Consider the following 19,267-nt stretch of genomic DNA (forward strand, 5'->3'; position numbering starts at 1 on the left):
TCCTGGTGGGGCTAGAAGGGGGTGCAGAGAGACCCCCAAGGAAGCTGTCTTCAGGCCCCTATCATGGAGGAGACCCTGGGAGGGGGGTGGATCCCCTGTTTCGGAGGGGCCCGGGGAGCAGGAGGGGCTCAGCAGGGCGGAGGCAGGGCCTCCCTATGGCTCCTGGAAGCCCACGCGGTGGGGGTGCTCCCGTCTCCCCCAGAGTTGGGGATGGGCAGTGTTGGTCCCAGGTAAGTGGGAGTGGCCATAGCTCACCAGCAGGGGCCCTGGGACCACATGGCCTCGTGATGCCCAGGCTGTGGCTGTGGCTGTGACAGGGCCACTGTGTCCTGTTTGGAGTCTTAAGGGCAACCATGGGGACCCACACCCACAGCGGCTCCTCTGCCTGGAGAGGAGGGATGAGGGAGCAGCTGCTCAGGGGCAGAGCTGGGGTACCCCAAATTCCAGGGCAGCCAGCTCCGCAGAGACCCCACAGATCAGGGAGGCTGTGTCCTCAGCTGACCCCGAGACTCCGGGAGGTCCAAGGAGGAGACCCGGCCGAGGCAGCAGGCTCAGGCTGCTGGCCCCGCAGTGCGGCTCCGTGTCGGAACTGGGGTGCAGCGAGGCTGGGTTTGATGTCACAGTTTTGGGGGAATGAGGGGAAGGAGCAAACAGCTGTCCCAGCCAGGGGTGGGTGTTGAGGAGAGAACAGGTAGCTCATCCCTGGGTTGTGGGAACCTGCGGGGAAGGCTGAGCCGCTCAGGGAGCTCAGGCACCGCCTCTGGGAAGCACAGCCCTCCCAGAATGGGCAGGAACCACACACCCTCCCCGTGGGCCCCCAGCCTGGCCTGATGGTGTGGTCACTCCAGGCTGGCCACGAGCCCTCCAGACCCTTGGGATGTGTACCAGGAAGTCCCACCACGGCCCAGGACGCATGAGAGAATCGGAGACTCGGAGGCTGCTGTTCACACAGTTTAATAGCATGGCAGACCCAGGCAGGAGGCAGGTCCCTGGGTGCGTCCTCCCCTCCCCCACATCCACGGGACACCAGCTTCTGAGCTTCCCCTGCCGCTGTGTCCTCACCCCCAGGTCAGGGAAGGACGGGGTATTTCGGGGGCCAGGCGGGGTGGACAGGAACAGGGCCTGGAGGTGGGAAGGGAAGCTGAGGGGAGGCCCGGCGGGGATGGCAGGGGGACAGGTCGGCTCCCCAGCTCTCAAAGCCTTCTCAACGCTCCAGCGGGACGTGCTGGCGGACCCAGGAGGAATAGGTCATCACCCGGGTGTAGACACCAGGGTAGTTCCCGTGCCTGGAGGCCACGCCCCAGCTCAGCACGCCAACCTGGAGCCAAGTGTCCAGCCAGTAACAGACCAGTGGGGCCCCAGCGTCGCCCTGTATGGAGAGGACACAGTCAGGGGACGGCCCCACGGCAAGGCAGGTCCCACGGCCGACACCGAGGGCAGAGGGCGGGGCCGGGGTCTCACCTGGCAGGAGCCCTGCCCCTTTCTCCCTGCACACAGCATGTCAGCCTTGATGACGGTGCCCTGGCCGTGGGCAACGGAGCTTTTGTGATACATCCTCTCGCAAGCTCGGGTCCTCACGATGGGGACCTCAGCCTCCTGCAGGTGGGGGGCTGGGGGCAGCGGTGCTGTGGGGAGGGACTGGGTGAGCATGGCTGGTCCTGGGGGGGGGGGGCTCGTGCCCTCCCTCCATCTGCCAGGGAGCCTGGGCCTAGCAGCCCCTTTTGGGCTCATGTTCCCACTCAGCAGAAACAACACACTGAAGCTCCAATGGAAGCTGGGAGGAAAGCGCAGGGCTTCGGTGCTATAGAACATGACTTTCCCAAAATTAAAGACCAGAGCTCCAACAAATAGGAGAAAAAGCCATCTAGAAAATAAGCAACAGCCACACTGAAGCCGTGAGTCACCCTGAGAGCTGCGCCTTCTGGCTTGTGGAAGATCTCGCTACTTTATTACCAGTCAGGAAGAAAAGTTGCAACATTCTGGACCTGGAGACAGCCAGTGAGGCGCCTGCAGCCCGGAAGGCCGCCTGGAAGGGAGCCTCAAACCCAGACCTTTTTTTTTTTTTTTTTTTTGAGACGGAGTCTGGCTCTGTCACCCAGGCTGGAGTGCAGTGGCCGGATCTCAGCTCACTGCAAGCTCCGCCTCCCGGGTTTACGCCATTCTCCTGCCTCAGCCTCCCGAGTAGCTGGGACTACAGGCGCCCGCCACCTCGTCCGGCTAGTTTTTTGTATTTTTTTTTTTTTTGTGGAGATGGGGTTTCACCGTGTTAGCCAGGATGGTCTCGATCTCCTGACCTCGTGATCCGCCCGTCTCGGCCTCCCAAAGTGCTGGGATTACAGGCTTGAGCCGCCGCGCCCGGCACCTTTTTTTTTTTTTTTTTTGAGGTGGGGTCTCGCTCTTGCCCAGGCTGGAGTGGAGTGGCGTGATCACAGCTCTCTGCAGCCTTGACCACCTGGGCTCAAGCGATCCTCCCACCTCAGCCTCCCCAGTCACTAGGAATACAGGCGCTCCCACCACGCCCTGCTAATTTTTTTTTTTTTTTCTTAGAGACAGGGTCTTTCTGTGTTGCTCAGGCTGGTCTGGAACTCCTGAGCTCGAGTCATCCTCCTGTCTGGACCTCCCAAAGCGCTGGGATTGTGAGTGTGAACCAGTGCACCTGGCTGCCAGATGGCTTTGAGAGAATAAGCCGGAACTGGCTGTGGCGGGGTCTTGTGATTCTGGGGAGCAGCGAGGTGCAGTGGCCTGTCTTTGACAACCGCCATAAAGAGGGTTTTGGGGGAAGAGAAACCACATCGTGAAGTTGTCATCATCATGCGTAAGTCCCAGAGGAAAACACTCAGAACGCCGGCTGTTCAGGGAGGACCGAGGGGCCAAGTCCAGCACACGATTCCCCTGCGGTTACCAGGGTCGGAACCACGAGCAGCCAATGACACAGGCCAGGTCGGCAACAGCAGGCCCGGGAGCCAAGGCTGAGGGGAGCCTCTCTGAGAAGGACAGCGTAGCTCTGTGACCCTGGGCACGCCGTTCCCCCTCCCCAGCCTGTTTCCCCACCTCAATGCCGGGCGTATGGACAAAGGGAGTTCTCAGAACAGGCACGGAATCTAGAGATGAACAGCCCGAGAGACAGGGCCAGGAGGTGAAACAGGAGCCCACTCTCCCCCTAGGATCTTCCATCGGAAAAGTACAGACACAGACCGTGCCTGGGCAGCGAGGCCAGAGAGCCATGGGCTGAAGGCCACGGCCCTGGGTACGAATCCTTGGCCAGCCCCTGGGAGTCCTGCCATCCAGATGCATCACTCGCTTTGACAACTGCAAACCGAGGCCAGGCACAGTGGCTCATGTCTATCATCCCAGCTCTTTGGGAGGCCGAGGCAGGTGGATTACCTGAGGTCAGGAGTTCAAGACCAGCCTGGCCAACATGGCAAAACCCCGTCTCTACTAAAAATACTAAAAATTAGCCGGGCGTGGTGGTGCGCACCTGTGGTCCCAGCTACTTGGGAGGCTGAGGCAGGAGAATCACTTGAACCCAGGAGGCAGAGGTTGCAGTGAGCCAAGATTGCGCTACTGCACTCCAGCCTTGGGGATAGAGCAAGACTCGGTCTCAAAAAAAAAAAAAAAGACAATTGCAAACCGAGAAATGGTGTCCAGCTCCTGCAGCTGTCTGTCTCCAAGGTTTAAACAAGAGCTAAAGATGCCTCCTGGTGGGGAGGCCTGGAGCCCACCTGTGGCCTGGGCACACACCTGCCGTCCCCATGCACCCTGCCTGAGTGCTGCCCAGTCCTTCCCCGCCCCCCTCCCCTGATCTTACCGAGGGTCCCCCAGCCGGTCACCCAGCACTTCATCCCCGGGAGGAGCATTAGCGAGTCGGGGGCCAGGGAGACCGGGTGGACGAGATCGGACAGCGTCACGGCGGTCTCCAGCTTCAGCAGGGCGATGTCTGCGCCCCCCCAGGCCGACAGGCTCATGTTGAACTTGGGGTGCAGGATGATCTGGGCCACCTTCGTCAGCTGGTCGTGGCGATAGAGCGTCACTTGTCCAGTTTGGACCCTGTATGTCTGTGGCTCCCATGCGGCCCTGGGAGAGACCAGCTGCCTCTCAGGGCAGGGGGCCTCGGCCCCCAGTGCAGCAGAAATAACGTCCAGGGGCTCAAAGCTGGGACCTCCTGTTCCACAGGCTCAATACCACCGGGAACCTGAGCCGCCTCCTGCCCCAGGACACCACCCCGCCACACTGCGGGGCCCCTCGGCTTCCGCCCGCCCGCCCGCATCTCCCACCACAGGCCTTCGGGTGAGCCACTCACAGTGCCACGCAGTGGGCCGCGGTCAGCACCCACTGGGGGTGGATGAGGGAGCCCCCGCAGCTGTGCCCCCACTGGTTTTGCTCCTTGTCGAAGGTCCTGAGGCTGACCTGCCACGGCCACTTCCCGGGAGGAGCACTGTGGCCCCCTACGGCGTGCGCCCACTCAGTCCCTGGGCTGAGATCTGGGGACACGGCGAGAGGGGCTGTGAGAGGCCCAGGCGCCCTGCCCGGGGCCAGCATGGCCTCCCACACACAGTTCCCCAGAGCCCAGGATGAGCCAGTGGCTTCCAGGGGGTGCTCAGCACCCGCCCCACCGGAGCCAGGGCAGGCCTGGGGTCAGGGCGAGTCCCAGGACAGTGGGAGCATTGGATAAGGACTCACCCGGGAACATGGGCACGGAGCCCCCCAAGCGAGGCAGGGTCAGGAACAGCAGCCACAGCATCTGCAGGGTTAGGGGGAGGGCAGGGTTGGGTGAGCAAAGCTGGATCCCAGGTCTGGGAGGACTCGAGAGGAACCTGGCCCTCACCATCGTGGTGTCTCTGGCCTCTGCCTCTGGGCGCCTCCGAGCCCCCTTTATCGTCTCAGCATAGAAAGTGGGCGGGGCCTGTGCCGCCTGTGGGCGGGGCTTCCCTCCTCCCAAGTCAGCCCATCAACATCTCAGCCGGGATCTGCACCAGGCCCCGGGGAAGGCCCCCGGTGGAGGTGGTGGCTTTGGCACTGAATGGGGAGTTTCAAGGAGTGCTCAGTGCTGTGGGAGATGCCCGGGCTGGGCCAGGCCACCAATGCTCAGGAAAGGCCTTTCCCCGCAGGAGCCGCCCCAGCACAGCCAGGGCCTGGCCTGTGCTCCAGCCCGGGGGTTCACGGTCCACAGCCTCCCTGGGAGGTGGGGTCCGGGCATGGGCCGCTGCCTCCTCCAGTGGGCCTGGCGCAGAGCCCCCAGGTCCCACCCACCTGGGAGAGCTCCAGGGCGGGCTGAGTGGGAGGCGGAGGCAGCCAAGGGGCAGACAGGACTGGGAGGGGACGGGGCCTCCCACCCTCTTCCTGCCTCTTTCCGAGGCACCGGGCGTCCGTGGGTCCTGGAGGAGAAGGCTCCCCGGCTTCCCCCAGAGCCGAAGCGCCAGGACTGGTGAGATCTCTGAGGTGGGGGCGCTCCCCCTCGGCCTCCCCCAGCCAGAGAGGAAACAAGAAGGGATTGTCCGCTGGGTACAGTGGCTCACGCCTGTGATCCCAGCACTTTGAGAGGCTGAGGCCGGGGGATCAGCCGAGGTCAGGAGTTTGAGAACAGTCTGGCCAATATAGTGAAACATCGTCTCTACTAAAAATACAAAATTTATCCAGGCGTGGTGGTGCGTGCCTGTCATCCCAGCTGCTTGGGAGGCTGAGGCAGGAGAATCGCTTGAACCTGGAGGACGGAGGTTGCGGTGAGCTGAGATCACACCACTGCGCTCCAGTCTGGTGACAGAGCAAAACTCCGTCTCAAAAAAAAAAAAAAAAGAGAGACTGTCACCATCACCCGAAGGAGTTCCCTGTTCCTGGGAGAGGCCTCCAATCAGCACGGAACCTGGGAGGCGAGGGACCAGGGTGGAGGACGCCGGTGGGCGCCGTGTCCTGGCCACCACCTGTGAGCCCTGTGCCGCTGCTGCTGGGCCCCACCCAAACCAGTGACTGCCTGAAGAGAGAAACTCCACCCCTGCCAAGACCCCGCAGAGGGACTCCCCACACTCCAATAACCGCACACGCCCAGGGTGGTCCTGCCGCAGACCCTGCCTCAGGAGGACAGGGCCCTGGTGATGCCCGACGTGCAGGGCGGGGTGCCTGGAAGGCTGGGGCCCTGTGTGGGCCCGTATGACGAGGAGGCCCCTCAGGGGCTCGTGTTGCGGCTTTGCCGTTGTGAAAGAATTGGGGAAATGAAGACTTCTTATTTTATTTTTTTGAGACCGAGTTTCGCTCTTGTTGCCCAGGCTGGAGTGCAGTGGTGGCGATCTCGGCTCACTGCAACCTCTGCCTCCCAGGTTCAAGCCATTCTCCTGCCTCAGCCTCCTGAGTAGCTGAGATTACAGGCGTGCGCCACCACGCCCGGCTAATTTTGTATTTTTAGTAGAAACGGGGTTTTTCCATGTTGGCCAGGCTGGTCTCGAACTCCCGACTTCAGGTGATCCACCCTCATGTGCTGGGATGACAGGTGTGAGCCACTGTGCCTGACCTCTTTTTAGTTTTTCATATTTATCTGGGTTTTCTTTTTTTTTTTTTTAACAGAGTTATTGAGATTGAGTTCACAAAAACCTACAATTCACCCATTTAGAGGGTGGAACTTCATCGATTTTCACGCATTCGGAGGCATGTGGCTGTCGCCATTCCCAATTGTACGACTTTTTTATCGCCCTGAAAAGCCCACACCCTTTTGGTGGCTGTCGCTTCCCATCCCTGTCACCCCTCCCCCGGGCCCCAAGAACCTTCCATCCACCGCTACGGATCTCCCTGTTCTCTCGACCTGTGGCCGCGGTGCCCGGCTCCCCTCTCAGAGTGGACGGCAGAATTTTGGGCTCTTCCCCTGCTTGGTGCCCTCCCCTGCCTCGGGAAGCCGGCTCAGCCGCAGGCTCAGCCGCAGGCCTTCGTGTCAGCAAAGACCTCCTGGAGACCCCTCGCCTGGCCTGTGAGGAGGCCTGGGTCACCCGTGCCCGGAGGGACTCTGCCGGCGGCTGCAACACGCCACAGCCGGGCGGTTTACGCACAGCGGGAATTCATTCCCAGTGACCCCGGAGGATGGAGGTCCGAGGTCTGGGGAGGACCCACCTCCTGGTTCATAAACGGTGCCTTCTCTTTGGGTGCTCCAGGCTGGGAGGGAAGAGTGAGCTCTCTGGGGTTCCTTCTCTAAGGGCATGAATGCCCTGTTTACCTTCCAAAGCACCCCCTCCCGATCCCATCGCCCCAGGGGTTAGGGCTTCAACATGTGGATCTGCAGGACCACAAATCTTCAGACGAGAGCAGGGGTCTGAGCTGAGGGGCCTCCAGGAGTGAGGAAGGGGCTCCCTTTCTCCCATGCCCGGGGTCCGGGGGGTGTCTGTGCACCCCTCCACGACCCACCTCTTGCCGCTGCATCTGGCAGGGATGGGGTGTGGGGCTGGGGAGGAAATGGCCTGAGAGCCCCTGGGAGCTGACTCTGGACAGAAGCACCAGCTGTCTCCAGGATTTATCCACGACGCGGGAGGGAGATCAGCTCTCAAGCCTTCATATTTTGAATTGCCACGTGGCTCCCAAAGTGACACTGGGCACTGATGGGAGGGACTGAAGTATCGGGGCAGGTCCCCCCAAGCTGAGCTCTGCCTGAGATTCTGGGGCCTGCACAGAAGGGCAGCCCAGGATGCCCGCAGGGAAGGCCAGCTCTGTGGGGCTGACCTCCAGCAGGCCACACACAGACAGTAAGTGGGGAGGGAGTGGCTCTCCGGCCCTGACGTGGCCCCTCGCCTGCCTTTCTGGACACCCTTGCTCTGCCGGCTCAGCAGCCCCAGCACCCGCTTCTGAGCTCTTGGTTCAAGCAGAGATTAATCAGAGCGTCATCAAGTGCACCGGCCGCCATGCTGCATCACCACAGAGCCAAGGAGACGCAACCAACCCCACACAGCATGAGGCCGATGCAGCCCAAGACGGGGACAGGACCCCACGGCCGATTCAGGACAGACAGCAGGCTCTTTCCACTAAAGTCATTTTTTTTTTTTTTTTTTTTTTTTTTTTTGAGACGGAGTCTCGCTCTGTCGCCCAGCCCAGGCTGGAGTGCAGTGGCGCGATCTCGGCTCACTGCAAGCTCCGCCTCCCGGGTTCACGCCATTCTCCTGCCTCAGCCTCCCGAGTAGCTGGGACTACAGGCGCCCACAACCGCGCCCGGCTAATTTTTTGTATTTTTAGTAGAGACGGGGTTTCACCGTGGTCTCGATCTCCTGACCTTGTGATCCGCCCGCCTCGGCCTCCCAAAGTGCTGGGATTACAGGCGTGAGCCACCGCGCCCGGCCCCACTAAAGTCATTTGTCCCAGAGGTTCCCGAGGGACGCTGGGCTAGTGTGGGGCCTGGAGTCAGGTAGAAACTGGGCAGGTTACAGATGGGGGCCCTGAGCTGTCCACCTCTCCCCACTGTGCTGTCCACCACCCCAGGACCCTCTACTTCTACCAGCACCCCCCAAGAATCTCAGGCTCTGGGCATTCAGAGGCACCTTCCTGTGCCCCAGGCCAGGTGTCCAGGATGACCAGCAGGACGTGTCACAGCCAGAAAATCCAGAGGTGCCCAGGGGCCTCCTGCTTCCCAGGGAAGCTGTGGTTGTCATGGGAACCCGTGGGCCCACAGAACCCCTGTAGGAAGCATGTCTGGGGTTGGGACTGTGGGGTCACATTTGCAGAACACAAACCAGAGAATCTTGACTTAGGACATTTGAAATCCAAAAAAGAGGATTTTGTGCCAGAAAAGGAGGAGAAAGTCTAGAGTCGGCCGGAAACACTGTCTGGGGATGGAGGGGCCTAGAGCATCGGGAGAAAGAACCGGGCCCCATGGGCACCAGGACCCCGCACCGTGCCAGCTGCTCTCAGGGCCACATGTTGTGGGACCAGGAGGACCCTGGTGGTGGGTCAGGGCGCGGGGGTTCTAGGAGGAGGTGGCTCTGGAAAGCGGAGGGAAGGAGAAGTCCGTCAGCCTGGGACTGAGGCTCCAATGTCAATGGCCCTGACAGACCTGTGTGCGCTGGGGGAGGGGGTGCAGCAGAAAGGAAGCCGTCCCCTCCCAGCCCTGGGGCCCATCCCTCTTCTCCTGCCTGGCCTGAGAGTGCCAGGACCCGGGCTCTGCAGCCAAGCCTGGCCACCCCACTCGGTGACCCCCAGCTGCTCCCACAGTCCAGACACACACCGCAGACCCAGAGCGGTTTCCACACTGTTTAATGGAGTCAAGTCACAAGAAGTCATCTAGGATTTCTGGGATTCTGTTCCCACTCCCGACTCATCTCTGAGGGCCCCTCCCCTGCTCCCTGAGCCCCCTGCCGGCAGGAAAACACAGAGCCTTGAGAGGCTGAGAGCAGCAGAAGGGTCTCGGGGCAGAGACCCGCGGGAGGGTGAGGCTGGGACTGGGGAGCAGCAGGGGTGTCCACAAGGAAGACGGGGCCTCCTGGATCATGCAGACCCCACTGCACCCCAGCTAGGGTCTGGGGAACGGAGGGACGTACTGGCGGATCCAGGACACGTAGCTCGTCACGCGGGCGTACACGCCGGGGTAGTCACGAAGGCCACAGGATTTGCCCCAGCTCACTACCCCCACCTGGACCCAGGTGCAGTTCCACCTGCACACCAAGGGGCCTCCAGAGTCACGCTGTGGGGAGAGAGATGCTCAGCAAAGCCCTTGCATGCACCCACAGCGACGGGGCTGGTGGGCAGGGGCAGGAGGAGGCAGGGCGGGGCTGGGGTCCCACCTGGCAGGAGTCCCGGCCCTCACTCCCGGCACAGAGCATGTCGTCTTGGATGACCCTGTCGTTGCTGCCTGAGGACTCGTTCTGGTACTGCTCCTCACATTCGCTGTTCCCCACGATGGGGACGTCCACCTCCTGCAGGTGGTAGGGCGGCGGCAGCGGCTCTGTGGGGAGAACATGGAGCTGAACCTGGACGTGGGGGGCCCTGCTTCTTCCTTAAAACAAAGACCTCACTCCACCCAATGCGGGGCCTCCCCGACCTTCAGCAGAGAGCACAGGGGAGCCCCCACCCATGAATCCTGACCCAGTGACTCAGTTTCCCCAAGTCCACTATAGTCAGGATCTGACCACATGACATCTGAGGGTCTGGACTCCAGCCCAGCACCAGGACACAGGGCTCCTCTTGGAAGCAGGGGCAAAGCCGCAGGACTCAGGACCCCGGACCAACCCTCCGTCCACAGCGGAGGAGCCTGGCCTCGGCTGCCATTGGCAGAGTGGAGCTGGGAAACACCGGGTCTGGAGCGGCGGCCAAAACTGCCTGCCCAGAGCAAGTCCCCGTTCCTGATGTCCGTCCCAGAAACGTCCAAAACCTGGGCTTGCAAAGGGGGTCAGGTTTGCAAGGGAGCTTGCAAAGGGGGTCCCAGAAGCCACAGAGCGAGGGATTTTCCGCAAGACCCAGCCCCTCGTCCTCCCCAGAGAGCCTCGCTGACACCCACGGTTGTGTGTAATGTCACCCCAGCCGGTCACCCAGCAGGTCTTCCCCGAGGGCACGTCCAGGGAGGCGGGCGGGAGTGAGACCGGGTGGACGAGCTCAGACAGCGGCACTGGGGCCTCCAGCTTCAGCAGGGCGATGTCCGCACCACCCCGGGCACACAGGCTCTTGTTGTACCGGGGATGACGGACGATCTCAACCACCTTCGTCGGCTGGTCGTCCTCATAGAGCCTCAGCTGCCCGACCTGCGCCCTGAACGCACAGGCCTCCAGCTCCTCCCTGGAGAGAGGAACGGGCACCTCTCAGAGCAAGGCTGGATGCTCAGGACCGGGGCTTTCCCTGAATCCCGGGAGGGGCCCCCGGCACACAGGACACCTGCCCGTCCCCACCCCCACTCCCACCCGCCGAGGGGACGGCAGGCTCCACTCACGGCTGGAGGCAGTGGGCGGCGGTCAGCACCCACTCTGGGTGGATGAGGGAGCCCCCGCAGATGTGCTCCCACAGGCCCTTCTCCATGCTGTAGAACCTCAAGCTGACCTGCCAGGGGAACCTCCTGGCCGAGACGTCGCAGCCCCCGACGATGCCCACCAGCTCACGCCCCGCGCCGGGCTCTGGGGAGGCAAGGGAGGGGCGTGAGGGGGCCGGACGAGGGTCTTCCCAGGGCTCAGGGGCACCAGGAAAGACCGGCAATCAGATGGTCCCCACGTCCCCGGCAGGGCTGGCGCTCTGAGCCCAGGGCAGGGAGGGGGTCCCGGGCAGAGGGGGCACTGGGTGGGTTGGACTCGCCTGGGTTCCTGGGCACGGAGCCCCCCAGGCAGGGGAGGGTCAGGAGCAGCAGCCACAGCATCTGTGAAGAGGCCTGCAGTGGGGAGGGGGACCCCAAACACCAGCTTCTGGGGACGGAGGTTGAGCTCAGGGATTCGGCTCTGACAGGAGCAGCTCCCTCCCACACTGGCCTCCACACGCACCCCTCCCGGGGCTGTCTCGCTCAGGGCCCCCTTTATCCTTCCATCACAGGAAGTGGGTGGAGGCTGGGAGTCCTACTTCGTGGGTTCAAGATGTGCCCAAAGAGATCTCCTCCCCCGGCCGGGCTTGGTGTCTCACGCCTGTAATCCCAGCACTTTGGGAGGCCGAGGCAGGCGGATCACGAAGTCAGGAGATCGAGACCATCCTGGCTAACACGGTGAAACCCCATCTCTACTAAAAATACAAAAAATTAGCCGGGTGTGGTGGCGGGAACCATAGTCCCAGCTACTCAGGAGGCTGAAGCAGGAGAATGGCGGGAACCCAGGAGGCGGAGCTTGCAGTGAGTCGAGATCGCACCACTGCACGCCAGCCTGGGCGACAGAGCGAGACTCCATCTCAAAAAAAAAAAAAAATCTGACCCCTTGACTGCGGCTGTGGGGCCTGATGACCAGAGGAAGCACAGACCTCACGTTCCTCCACGGGGCAGGGGCAGGGCGGGAGGTGCAGACGGACACGGGCCGTGTGCCGCCCTCCACCGGCCTGTCCTGTCAGTGAAGGAGAGTTTGGAGAGGCTGACGGTGAGAGAAGAAAAGGCCTGTTCAGGGCGGCACTGGAGCCTGTGACAGAGGGAAGCGTCTCTGAGAGCCACTGGAGGGCCTGCAGCCGGGGCCCTGAGCCCTGGCCCCGCCCTCAGGAGTCCTGCTTCTCTGGGTACCAAGTGCCCCAAGGGTCTGGACACCCCAAACCACCAGAAAAAGGCTCTAGCACGGCCCCAAAGGACACACAGTTACTAACCAGAAATAGGCTCCAGGAGGCCCAGAACCCAGGCCAAAGGAGAGGGTTGTCAGAGACCACGGGACTGGTGCGGACCCGGCCTTTCCAGGAACATACTGTTACCCAGAACAGCCGGAATGGACCACACCGTCCACTGTTAACGCCCTGCTTGGGGCGGGAGGCCCAGGAACGTCGCCCGGGATCTCAGGTCCACTGTGCTCCAATGGACACAGCAGAGTCCTCCAAGCAGGTGGAGAGAAGGAAGGGTCAGGGCACTACGGGGGTCCCAGGGACATGACCGTCCCCTCCAGTGAATCTCCAGGGTGAGGGAAGAGGAGGACCAAGCTGTCATTTGGTGTGGTCACCTGTGCAGGACCCGGGGTGGGGTCCACATCACAGCTGCCCCCACTGCAGCAATGACTCAGATACCACAGACCCTCCAGCCCAACCAGTGAAGCACCTGTCCCTGCTTCTCAGACCCTCTGGCTCCCGGTACAGCTGGATCCTCCCCGTTGGCAGATCTGGGTCACAGACGGCACCCACGTGGGGGGAGGTGGGAAGGGCACTGCCTGGGGCTGGAGAGGCCCCTCCCCTGCCGAGGCACCCAAGGTGGGACTCCATAAACCTGGAGGGAACGGGGCGCTGGCCCCAAGTGAGGACAAGCATCTGTGCCCCAACTCCATGCCTTTCCCAGCCACCCTGCATCCCATGTGACTCTAGTCAAGAGCCTCTGAGGCCGGGACATGGCTCTGGATCCCTGTGCGGCCAACAGGTCACTGGTGGACTGTGGTTTCGTTGCTGTGAAAGAATCAGCAGACAACAGTGGACGTTTCTCTGCATCTTCCCTTCCTAACAAGCCACTGTGATCCCAGCAGCCCACGCAGTGCTGCTTGAAGATGGCTTGGGCCCGGCTTCCAGGGGGTCTGAGGGTTTGAGAACGTTTTGCTAAGTGTTGGAAGAGGCGTGTGTGTTTGAGAGAAGACAGCCCGACCTGGGAGGGAGGAAGGGAGGGAGCAGGAGTCTTCCATCCCCTTAGGAAGAGGACAGGGCCTGTGGGTTCGGCGAGGAGGGGGTCCTTGTTATGGCCTGGAGTGTGACCCCCATTCCTACATTTGTTGTTTTATTTTTGAAACAGAGTCTCGCTCTGTCACCCAGGCTGGAGTGCAGTGGCGCGATCTCGGCTCACTGGGTTGAAGCGATGCTCCTGCCTCGGCCTCCCAAGTGGCTGGGATGACAGGCGCCTGTCACCACGCCTTAATTTGTATACTTCATTTTTATTTCATGCGAGGCGCCGTAGCTCTCCTTGCTCACCAGGGGAAGGAGCTTTCAGGACCTCTCGGGCCCCCAGCACCAGGGTCCTCAGGATGATGTGACGCCCTCGTGCCTGGACCCTCGGCCCAGGGTGGGTTCCTCCTGGAACCTCACTCTTGCTGCCTCAGCCGTGGCCAGCACTCCCTTCCGCCCACAGAGTTTCAGGAAGAGGTCAGAGGATAGTAACGGCAGGTGCTGCCCCATCCCTATCTCTCACTGCAGGGCCCCAGCCCAAGCCCCACCCTGCAGGGTGCAGATGCCCCCAGGCCAACCGAGGGTGGGAGCCTGCACGGGAGTGTCTCCGACACAGAGCAGGACCCGTTCTCCTCCCCTCTGCCAGGCCTTCAGTGCCTGCCACTGGTCTGCAGACCTAGGTTTGGGCATGGAGCTGGGGTCACTTAGAGAACAATCAAGGTGAAGGCAGATGCCACCTGTATGGGGGTCTCCCAGTTTCCTCCCACACGCCGACCAGTGGCCCCGATCCCCGCTTCCATCTCTTTTTTCTTTTTCTGAGACAGGGTCTCATTTTATTGCCCAGGCTGGAGTGCAATGGCGCAATCTTGGTTCACTGCAACGTCTGCCTCCCAGGCTCAAGCGATTCTCCTGCCTCAGCCTCCCGAGTAGCTGGGATCATAGGCACCCACCACACCCAGCTAATTTTGTATTTTCAGTAGAGACGGGGTTTCACCATATTGGCCAGTCTGGTCTCAAACCCCTGACCTCAGGTGATCCGCCTGCCTCGGCGTTCCACAGTGCTGGGGTTACCGTGCCCGGCCTGCTTCCATCTTCCATCCCTTAAGGCTGCTCACAGAGTCACAGGCTTCTGTCCAGAGAGAGGCATAAACGCCTCAGGCCTGGGGAGCGTCTGTGCCCTGCCACACGTTTCCCCCTGACGATAGCCCACAGCAGGCAGGCTCCCGCAAGCGGCTTCGTTCAGAGTCAGATGGACAGCCCCAGGAACACCCCACACCCATTCTTACCCAACCCCTGCCCACCCAGGCAGCTGCTCCTCTTTCTGGGCCTCAGACACTAAAGGGCTGACCACAGCCCTCGGGGGAAGGGTCGCCATCCCCGCATGGTCCACCCACGTGCAGGGAGGGAGGGCTACTTCTGTGCCTCCAAGGGGACCCAGACGGCCATTCCGTCACCACAGCGTTCCGTTTCTCCCCGGCGACGGCGTGTCTGCCGTCATCTACATTGATACCAGCGTGGCTGGTCCACGCATTTTACCCCTTGCAGTGTGGATGTCGATATGGTTACACAAGGGATTCATTCATTTCAATTGAAGAGTTTGTAGTTTTTATCTCCAGGTTCTTGCCACCACAAACATAAACAGGACTACCTTTATTTATTTTTTTTTGAGATAGAGTCTCACTCTGTTGCCCAGGCTGGAGTGCAATGGCATGATCTTGGCTCACTGCAGCCTCTGCCTCCCAGGTTCAAGCAATTCTCTTGCCTCAGTCTCCTGAGTAGCTGGGATTACAAGCATGTGCCACCAAACCTGGCTAATTTTTGTATTTTTAGTAGAGACGGGGTTTCACCATGTTGGCCAGGCTGGTCTCGAATTCCTGATTTCAGGTGATCCACCCACCTCAGCCTCCCAAAGTGCTGGGATTACAGGCGTGAGGCACCGCGCCTGGCAAACAGCACTACCGTTTAAAGAGTCTTCTGGGGCCTGTTTTTCCTCGGCTCACACAGGGTGGAAATGGCTCGGCCCATCCTGGATTGCAGCCAGCTTGCCCTGTGGGGAGGCTGGAGCCATTTCCATCCTGCCCTCGGCTCTGAGAGTGCCGATCTCCCCGGGTCTCCCCCAGCACCATGCTTTTTAGTTCTCTTCAAGCTGAGAAGCGCAAAGTGGCTCCTTGTGGATGTTTAAATAGCCCATCCACAGCGACCGAGGAGGGTGGTCAGTGTCCAGGTCCTTGACTCTGGCTGCTTCTGTGAACAAGTCTGTCTGCTTTCTTTTCTTTTCTTTTCTTTCTTTCTTTCTTTTTTTTTTTTTTTTTTTTTTTTGAGACAAAGTCTCGCTCTGTCACCGAGGCTGGAGTGCAGTGGCACGATCTCAGTTCACTGCAGTCTGCTTCCTGGGTTCCAGTGATTCCCCTGCCTCAGCCTCCTGAGTAGCTGGGATTACAGGCGGCTGCCATCATGCCTGGCTAATTTTTGTACTTTTAGTAGAGACCGGGTTTCTTTTACCTGGGTAAAAGAAACAGGGTATCTTTCTGATCTTAACAGTGAGCTGAGATCGCACCACTGCACTCCAGCCTGGCAACAGAGCAAGCCTCCATCTCAAAAAATAATAATAATAAATAAATAACTTAGAACCCAGAACATGCTATCCAAGAAAACTGCCACCCAAGGCTGAGGGCAATATAAATGCATTTTCAGGCACAGTGCATCTCGAACTTTTCATATCGTTTAAAACAGTCTATACAAAACTCTTAAATAAAAGGAAAGACAATTAGAGAAAATGTTGCAAGAGGTACATTCAGCAAAGGAAATCAAACAGCGTGATAAAGTTTAATGTTATCTTTTAAAAACTGATAACACTGAAGAAAAAGAGAAAATGTATCCACAGTAACCCAGAATTAACAGTCCAGATGGTATCAACATGCTGGATTCAGGGGACGAAGAAAGGCCAGGGGATGTGAGAGGCTGATAAACTTTCTATCTGATTGAGGGCACACATAGCTGTCTGTTTCAGGAAGGTGAGAAGGGGAAAAAAAGGAGACAAAAATAACTGAATTTATAAAATAATAAGATAATAGGAACCAGTCTGAGTAAATCAATGATTCTAATAAATATGAAAGAGTGAACTTACCAGTTAAAATATTATACAAATATTAGCAAAAAAAAAAAAAAAACTTTAAAAAAAGAGGAAATTTAAAAATACAAGCATGGCCGGGTACAGTGGCTCACGTCTGTCATCCCAGCACTTTGGAAGGCTGAGGCCGGAGGATCACCTGAGGTCAGGCGTTTGAGACCAGCCTAACCAACATGGAGAAACCCAGTCTCTACTAAAAATAAAAAAATTAGCCGGGCGTGGTGGCAGGTGCCTGTAGTCCCAGCTACTCGGGAGGTTGAGGCAGGAAAATCGCTTGAACCTGGGAGGTGGAGTTTGCAGTGAGCAGAGATCTCCCCACTGCACTCTAACCTGGGTGACAGAGTGGGACTCCATCTTAAAAAAAAAAAAAAACAAATATTCATGATGGATATAAAAAACAAATCCAGACATATACTGTTTACAGAAGAGAGAAAAAGAGAGATAGTAAAACAATGTGAAAAGATATTATAGTAGACTACTAGCTGAAAGATGGCATAATTCATTTTTAAAATACAGACGGGGTCTCACTATGTTGCCCAGGCTGGTGCTGACCTCCTGGCCTCGAGGGATCCTCCTGCCTCAGCCTCCCAAGTGCTGAGATGACAGGTTGAGCCAGCGTGCCTGGCCCATTTTAAAAAATAGTTTTCTTAGCTAGATTTTATCAAAATGAAAAACCCTTATCAAAAAATACTCTTAAGAAAATTAAAACAAAGTTACAGACAGGGAGAAAATATTTATTAAAGATACAATGTTTGTATCCAGGAGGTGTAAAGAATTCTCAAAACTCCAGAATGAGAAAACAGAAATGCTTTTAAAAAAGATTTAGGGCTGGGCGCGGTGGCTCACGCCTGTAATCCCAGCACTTTGGGAGGCCGAGACGGGCGGATCACGAGGTCAGGAGATCGAGACCATCCTGGCTAACACGGTGAAACCCCGACTCTACTAAAAAATACAAAAAACTAGCCGGGCGAGGTGGCGGGGGCCTGTAGTCCCAGCTACTCGGGAGGCTGAGGCAGGAGAATGGCGTGAACCCGGGAGGTGGAGCTTGCAGTGAGCTGAGATCCGGCCACAGCACTCCAGCCTGGGCGACAGAGCGAGACTCCGTCTCAAAAAAATAAAATAAAATAAAATAAAATAAAATAAATAAATAAATAAATAAATAAATAAAAAAGATTTAAAAGATTTGAATGGCCGGGCGCGGTGGCTCACGCCTGTAATCCCAGCACTTTGGGAGGCCGACGCAGGCGGATCACGAGGTCAGGAGATGGAGACCATCCTGGATAACACGGTGAAACCCCGTCTCTACTAAAAATACAAAAAATTAGCCGGGCGTGGTGGCGGCGCCTGTAGTCCCAGCTAATCAGGAGGCTGAGGCAGGAGAATGACCTCATTCTAAATCAGCAACTTGGCACCGTGATGCTGAGTACACGGTTTCCTCCCTGGGAGCCTCCGTTGCCTTGTGTGAAGCTTGACGGCTCTCCTGAAATAAAGCCTATGGGGGGCATGGCGCTTCTCCCCTTGCTGGAGCTGGTGCTAGTACCATCTTTCAGTCAATCAACAAATGTCTGTTGAGTTCAGTCTTTAAAACACCTGGCAGATTTTTTTTAGACAGTCTCACTCTGTCGCCCAGGCTGGAGTGCAGTGGCGTGATCTGGCTCACTGCAGCCTCCGCCTCCCGAATTCAAGTGATTCTCCTGCCTCAGCCTCCCGAGCAGCTGGGATTACAGGAGTCAGCCACCACACCCGGCTAGTTTTTGTATTTTTAGTAGAGACGGGGTTTCGCCATGTTGGCCAGGCTGGTCTTCAACTCCTGACTTCAGGTGATCTGCTCACCTCGGCCTCCCAAAGTGCGGAGATGACAGGCATGAGCCACTGCGCCCTGCCAAGATTATTTTAAAGACTTGTATTCTCTAATCCCAGAACATGCGGGTCCCATTTCTCTGTCTCCCTCCCCGTCTTGGGGGTCACAGTTGTTCTTAGGATGAAAGGGAGTGACACCTGGCGGGGAGGGGACGTTTGTCTTCTCTCCAAGAACCAGAAGGTGTCAAGTGTTGCCTGATGAAAGGTGGAGAAACCTGGCCTCTGGGAGAGTCTTGTCCTCTCTAGGGGTGGAAGTGAAACACTCACGTGGGTGCAGACCAGGGCACGTCAGCGCAGCTGCAGTGGACTTCAGACTCGGTGGGTGTTCTGACGTGTCTCACTCTGCGGAGGCTTTGTTCACAGTGCCCTGCGCGGTGTGAGAAACCCCTAAAAACACCGAGATGGAAACGCTCGCTAACGTGCAGGGCGATTTTCTATGATGTGGAGAACACGGGACAGTGTGACTGCTTTGCTCGTCCGCGAGATGGTGAGTGAGGAGATATTCACGGCTCCCGGCACCAAAATCTCCAGAGGCCTTGACCCCCAGACTCTGTGCTGAGTCTCGTGGTGGAGAACCCCCTTCAGCAGCCAGGGACCCACCCAGTGCGCTTCTCGGCCCTGCTGGACACAGAGCAGCAGACAGAGATGAAGGAGATAGTGGGAACCGTGGGCCTTACCCAACCCAAGCCGCAGCCCCCTCACCCCGCCCACGTTGCATCACAGCCCACCCGAGGAGCCGACACAGCCCCCAGAGGAAGACGCGGTGGGGCCGACACAGCCTGAGATACGGGGAGAGAATCCCGTGCCCAACTCCGGACAGAGCAGGAGCCTGGTCTCCCTCCTCTGGGTCAGATCTCCCTCCTCCAGGTCAGGTCTCCCTCCTCTGGGTCAGGTCTCCGGCCCTCCCCGGGCCTGCAGGGCTGCATTAGGATGGGGAGTTTGAGGTCAGAGACCAGTCCCAGAAACGCAGAGAGAGGGTGCAGCCCCCAGTCCTCTCCCCCACACCCCAGCAGGCTGGCTCACCGCTTCCCATGACCAGAGCCACCCCAGACCCTGGTTTTCCAGCAAGAGGCACCAGAG

The 19,267-nt window shown here is 58.9% G+C and overlaps 2 protein-coding genes across 3 annotated transcripts; both read right to left on the bottom strand.

Moving 5' to 3' along the window:
- Positions 1–938: 938 nt before the first annotated feature.
- On the bottom strand, positions 939–5,177 carry LOC722427 (mastin-like). 2 transcript variants are annotated; one of them, XM_028840618.2, is made up of 6 exons: positions 4,826–5,177; positions 4,681–4,741; positions 4,301–4,481; positions 3,809–4,074; positions 1,462–1,625; positions 939–1,369 (listed from the first exon to the last, which is right to left on the bottom strand). In XM_028840618.2, the coding sequence occupies exons 1-6, from the start codon at positions 4,826–4,828 to the stop codon at positions 1,205–1,207; spliced, it is 840 nt and encodes a 279-aa protein (XP_028696451.2). In that variant the 5' UTR covers positions 4,829–5,177; the 3' UTR covers positions 939–1,204. The 2 variants fall into 2 exon arrangements, with proteins under 2 accessions (XP_028696451.2, XP_001118577.4); XM_001118577.5 differs by having other exon boundaries at positions 4,681–4,861.
- Positions 5,178–9,199: 4,022 nt separating this feature from the next.
- LOC722431 (mastin-like) lies at positions 9,200–11,426 on the bottom strand. Its single transcript, XM_015125257.3, has 5 exons — positions 11,239–11,426; positions 10,883–11,063; positions 10,457–10,731; positions 9,744–9,904; positions 9,200–9,643 (listed from the first exon to the last, which is right to left on the bottom strand). Exons 1-5 carry the CDS (start codon positions 11,297–11,299, stop codon positions 9,473–9,475), a joined length of 849 nt encoding a protein of 282 aa, XP_014980743.2. The 5' UTR covers positions 11,300–11,426; the 3' UTR covers positions 9,200–9,472.
- Between the last annotated feature and the right edge of the window lie 7,841 nt (positions 11,427–19,267).

The sequence above is a fragment of the Macaca mulatta genome, chromosome 20 (genome assembly GCF_049350105.2).
Source record: "Macaca mulatta isolate MMU2019108-1 chromosome 20, T2T-MMU8v2.0, whole genome shotgun sequence".
NCBI classification, from domain to species: domain Eukaryota; kingdom Metazoa; phylum Chordata; class Mammalia; order Primates; family Cercopithecidae; genus Macaca; species Macaca mulatta.

Excerpts from the sequence above, each read along its gene's own strand:
- LOC722431 (XM_015125257.3), bottom strand. The coding sequence starts at position 11,299 with ATGCTGTGGCTGCTGCTCCTGACCCTCCCCTGCCTGGGGGGCTCCGTG. Across the intron at positions 10,732-10,882 it reads GCCGCCCACTGCCTCCAGCC|GGAGGAGCTGGAGGCCTGTG; the intron begins GTGAGTGGAGCC and ends TCCTCTCTCCAG. Across the intron at positions 9,905-10,456 it reads GGGTGACATTACACACAACC|AGCCGCTGCCGCCGCCCTAC; the intron begins GTGGGTGTCAGC and ends TTCTCCCCACAG.
- LOC722427 (XM_001118577.5), bottom strand. The coding sequence starts at position 4,828 with ATGGTGAGGGCCAGGTTCCTCTCGAGTCCTCCCAGACCTGGGATCCAG. Across the intron at positions 4,482-4,680 it reads CTCCGTGCCCATGTTCCCGG|ATCTCAGCCCAGGGACTGAG; the intron begins GTGAGTCCTTAT and ends CCGTGTCCCCAG. Across the intron at positions 4,075-4,300 it reads GCGGCCCACTGCGTGGCACT|GGCCGCATGGGAGCCACAGA; the intron begins GTGAGTGGCTCA and ends GGTCTCTCCCAG.